Source organism: Corella eumyota, chromosome 3 (assembly GCF_963082875.1).
Source record: "Corella eumyota chromosome 3, kaCorEumy4.1, whole genome shotgun sequence".
Taxonomy (NCBI): domain Eukaryota; kingdom Metazoa; phylum Chordata; class Ascidiacea; order Phlebobranchia; family Corellidae; genus Corella; species Corella eumyota.
Window position 1 is genome coordinate 6,576,782 of NC_137492.1, and position 4,790 is coordinate 6,581,571.

Here is a 4,790-nt window from a genome sequence, read left to right on the forward strand (position 1 = left end):
TAAAAACAAACAAACAAAGAAAAATATAGAAGGAATGGAAATAAGTAAAAAGGATAAATACTTTCAGCATGCTTTAGCATATAATGCTGCCGATATATTTAAAAGGGGCGAAAAAAAAAACGAATTTCTAAAAAAATAATACATAACACAATATAGCAAATAATGAGGACTTTCGTTTCGAGAAAACTGTGCAAAACTCCATGTCTTTCTGGGCATTATAAACTGATTGCTACGCAAAAATAAACAAACACTGAAAACCATTACTATATACCAGAAACACCGTCTAACAATATTACAAAAAAATACTTTTTTTTAGCCCTTTTTAGACAACGGGTGTACTTTTTTTAAACATTAATACGCGCTCGGTTTTGATGATGTGGTGACCATAACAGTCTAAAATCAAAAAATATAACACCATCTTGTTAAAATTACTAAACGGTATTTCCTGAAATTTTTGCTTTTTAAAACGACTTAAATAATGGCTAATAATTCTTTTAGGTATTCGCTATTTTAATAATAGTTGTTAATATATTATTTGTAAATCACGGTAAAAGAGAATTAGTTGTGTCCGAACAGTCGACTGTTTCTTTAAGAGGCGTATGGTTATCTGACAAAGCCGGGTAAAATTCAGTCTGCGAGTTATCATACATTGTCGCTAAGTCTTCCGCAGGATTTGAACTTGCCGCCCCCGTGAACCCATTCTCGGGCTCTTTTTTAACAACCGGGGTAAACGCGGACGAGCTTAACCCCTTTAAAGATATGACGTCGTTGCTTTCATAGCGATTCGTGTTGTTGGGAAGTTTTCTAAACGTTTTTTCTTGAAAGTGCATGAGCTCCTCCATTTTGGACAAAGGATGCGGGGAGGGCGAGGAACTATGGTTTCCAGCATCCCGGACTTCCACCCTGCGTCTTCTTCTGCGTCTGTAATGACGTAACGAATTATTAATTACGTCATTAAAATTAAACTTTTTAAAAAATTTTTTTATAAAAGCTTTTATAATATATTTATAAATGTTATTATTGACAAAAACCACCAATATTGTAATGCTGTTAAGCACTAGGGTTTATGTAACAAATATATTTTTTTTCCTGTATTATAATTTAGGCCACCAATAACAAACACAACTGACAATCTTTTTAGCATTAACGTGAGTTGGAAATTTCGGCAAATTTTTAAAACGCAAACGATTAAACAGGGAATGTTGTTAAAGAGTAGAATTTCCGCTATCTTTCCTAAAAGTGACGTCATTGGCTTCCTTTATTCTAAACGTCACCAGTTAAACATATGGCGCAGTTTGCTTTGCAAAGTGCGTTTATAATATTTTGTTTTTTTGTGTATAACATCCACAATTTTATTAAACAAACAAATAAAAAATTTGCATGGTATAAAACATAGGCCATTTAAAAACCTTAATAATTATTCAAATTGTTCTAATTTCGAGTTTTTTGTAAAGTAAGGCTTCATGGATTAAATATGTTATTCGGCTAACACCAATTAAATTGAAGTACTGTTACTGTAAATTGTATCTAAAGACAAGCGCGCTATCAATCGAAACTTTACATTAAATTTAATGTATTAAATAAAAGCTTGCGTTAAACAAGGTTGCCTACATTCAACTATTGTGTTTTGGTTTAGATAACTCAATCAAAACAAAGATTAAGTTCAAAATGACCAAACAAAATCGCACCACGGCGCGGCGATAGTTTCGCTATTATCAACAAACAATGAATCGAAATATATAAACATAGGACCGAAGCATGACCTATTGCGCTTTATATCTGGCGTTGTCGCGTTGGTTGATAAAATGCGTCACTATTTCCGTTGTGCGAGTGATGTTGGCTTTATTATCAGCTGGCTTAACAGAATTGTGCGGGGTTTAAAAGCCCAACTTCCATCCTGTGCCACAAACTGGCGTTTCAATCGTTAAAGGAAGATTATAAGCGCGGTCCATTCTTATATGCTGTAAAGTTGTGTAAAAATCCAACTTCGTATGGTTGGGTAAAATTTATTTTTTGTTGTTTTATTTTAAAACTATTAATCTCTTTGTACCTAACTGTACGATATTTTTTGTTATTTATTTTTTGCTTTTTTAATTTTAAAGCATGGAAAATTGTTGTTTTGGTATAACATTTCAAACTTGAAATTGTAAAACTGCAATTTGTTAAATAACGTTTATAGTTTTATAAGTAATATACTTGCAATTTTATGGTATAGGTTAAGTAGACTTACTAATTGTTTAAAGACCACATACCTAAAATTTCCGTTGTCAAACATTTTTTCGCTCCCCGGGTCCAGAATCCAATAGTTCCCTTTACCTGGATCGTTCTCGTTCCGGGGCACCTTTTTAAAACAATCGTTCAGGGACAAGTTGTGTCGTATCGAGTTTCGCCAGCCTGCTTTGCTGTTCTTATAAAACGGAAAAAAAGTTTCCACATAGTGGTAAATCTGACGCAGGGTCATGCGTTTGCCTGGACAGCTCTGAATCGCAAGTGCAATAAGCGCTGAATATGAATAAGGAGGGCGGCAGTTACTATCATTTAAGTCGCCCTGTGTAAGAGATTTTGCTAGCCTATAATCTTCCACTATTGATGGATCATCTTCCATTGCATAAAGCCCGTTACCAGTAGCTCGTAAAGCTGTTGAACTATGCAAAGTGTTGCTGTCAGCACCCATTGTGCCGACTTTAGAAAAATTAGGTTTGTCTGTATTACTTTCCTTGGAACTTGAGCTATTACCGAACGCGTATCTTGTAAAGACTTGATTATCCTGCTCGGGATTTGAATGAACAAATGACAACAAAGGTAGTTTAGAAGCCAGACTCTTTGAGAATTCTCTCTCCTCCCTATTGTAGTCCATTGCACTATCACCATCGTAATTTTCATTTTCTTGCGCATACATTGCATGATAACGCTCGGCAGAATTAATTTCCATGTACATTTGAGCATCATGTTGATTTTCATAGTGCAAAACATTGTCTGGTTCTCGCTTACAGTCTATCATAAACTCATTTAAGTAACCCTTTGTGTCTGTAAATGTATCGAGGCTCGTAAAGGTAGCTTCGTCCTGATCTTGTCTGTCCCAAACAAAAACGTTTTGCTTTTTTATCTCGTGAGTGCCCTGATCACAAACTAAGGGACTTGAAATGTCTTTTCTGCCACTAGTTGAGTTAAGTTGTTGCGAAGAAATACATTCGAGTAGTGGAGATAGACTAGCCGGTTCGGTTGAATTTAGGTCCGCGTATGGATAGGTGGACTGTAATTGTTCTTGGCCTGGCGATGACAAGGAGCTAAGGGGTGTATATCCACAGCTTGAGTTAGATCGACCTGATGATAATGAATGAGAACTACTTCGTCTCATATCGGACCACGCCTGCTGTGATTGACTTGGCGGGCCTTGGAAAGTAACACTGCCACTGTATTGATGAGGTAGTCCGTTTTGCAAAAAGCTGTGAGTTTCACCGCTTTCTAATATGCTGGTTTGAAACGTATTCGCGATGTGCGGAGGCAATTCATATCTTAACATCTCATCGTAAGTTGTTGTGGAGTCGTAGGGTTTGTTTTCGCCTAACGCAATGGAATGATTCTCTCCACTTGCTGCATTAAAGCCATAATTGTACTTTTGAATTTGCAAGCTCTTATCCAGAGTTTGATTTACCGGGCCGTGGTTTAATTCCGGGGACGGACAGTTTGTGCCTTTGTGGTACTGAGGCCTGCTGTCATTTTGATTTAAAGGCTGGGGAGGCGCTAATTCGTCGAATTCGAAACTCCCGGCATGCAGTCGCTGCCTATTGGAAGAACATCTCGGCTGTTTTGATAAAGAACGCGGGCCGTTGAGTTGAATCATTTGTAAGTTGGGTTGTAAATGAACAGCGGGGTCCCTGTAAATTCCGTTTGTGTTTCCCCCCGGCTGTGGGTAATTAGAACCAAAAAGTGACGCTGTATCAGCCATTTTTTTAAACTGGAAATCCTCGTTTACTCGATAAGATCCAGTCGCTAAAAATCTTTGTTGAATTCGTTTTGCGTTTTACATCTGTAAAATAAAAAATAAATATTAATTACAGCTGATTTAATAAAATTTAAACCTCGTAGAATTTTTGTTGTGATTATTTAATGATTTAATTATTCAACAAAAAATGTTTTTGTTTTAACATTAAGGTTATAGAGTTAAATACGCACAAATGTTAATTTAGACTTGGTATCTAAAGCTTATTCGATGAGTATTAAATAATGTAGGATCTCTAATGTTAAATAATAGAGGTATCGAAATATTAAATCGTTTGCATAACAGTCGGTGATTTCAGTCGTGTGAACATTTATCAATGAAAAATCTTTCGGTATTAATCATGTTACCCATACTCACCGGCGCTATAGCTAATAAGTTATAGCATAGCGAAATGTTTGATAAAAAAGTTAAAACTAAGGGTTAGTATGTAAATTATACCCTTGAAATGGTAAGAAATTGACATGTTTTAGATGTAAATACAATATATATGAATACTTTTAATGGCGTAGTAAAAAAATCAGTAGCAGAAAATCATAGTTTAAAACTATTTAAGTTATATGTGCAGGTAATAAATTAAGTCGTCCAGAGCTAAGCGCCTATGCCTATAATATCGTGAAATAAAATAAGTTAAAACTTCCGATATAATTACATTAAACTTTTAACAATATGGCGTCGGTTTTAAAACTAAAAAATCGCGTTTAGCTTGAGTATTCTGGTTTAAAGTATAACTTTAAATAAAAAAAATAAATTTAAATAAAAAGTTTGTTTTAAGAAAAGGATAAGTTTT

The 4,790-nt window shown here is 35.1% G+C and overlaps 1 protein-coding gene across 1 annotated transcript; it reads right to left on the reverse strand.

Moving 5' to 3' along the window:
- Positions 1-533: 533 nt before the first annotated feature.
- On the reverse strand, positions 534-3,949 carry LOC145745889 (uncharacterized). The gene is made up of 2 exons (XM_082564069.1): positions 2,253-3,949; positions 534-921 (listed from the first exon to the last, which is right to left on the reverse strand). Exons 1-2 carry the CDS (start codon positions 3,947-3,949, stop codon positions 543-545), a joined length of 2,076 nt encoding a protein of 691 aa, XP_082420195.1. The 3' UTR covers positions 534-542.
- Positions 3,950-4,790: the final 841 nt, after the last annotated feature.

Bases quoted from the DNA above. Each gene is read 5' to 3' on its own strand.
- LOC145745889 (XM_082564069.1), bottom strand. From the start codon at position 3,949: ATGGCTGATACAGCGTCACTTTTTGGTTCTAATTACCCACAGCCGGGG. The intron at 922-2,252 runs GTATGTGGTCTT...ACGTCATTACAG, and splicing joins TTTGACAACGGAAATTTTAG to ACGCAGAAGAAGACGCAGGG.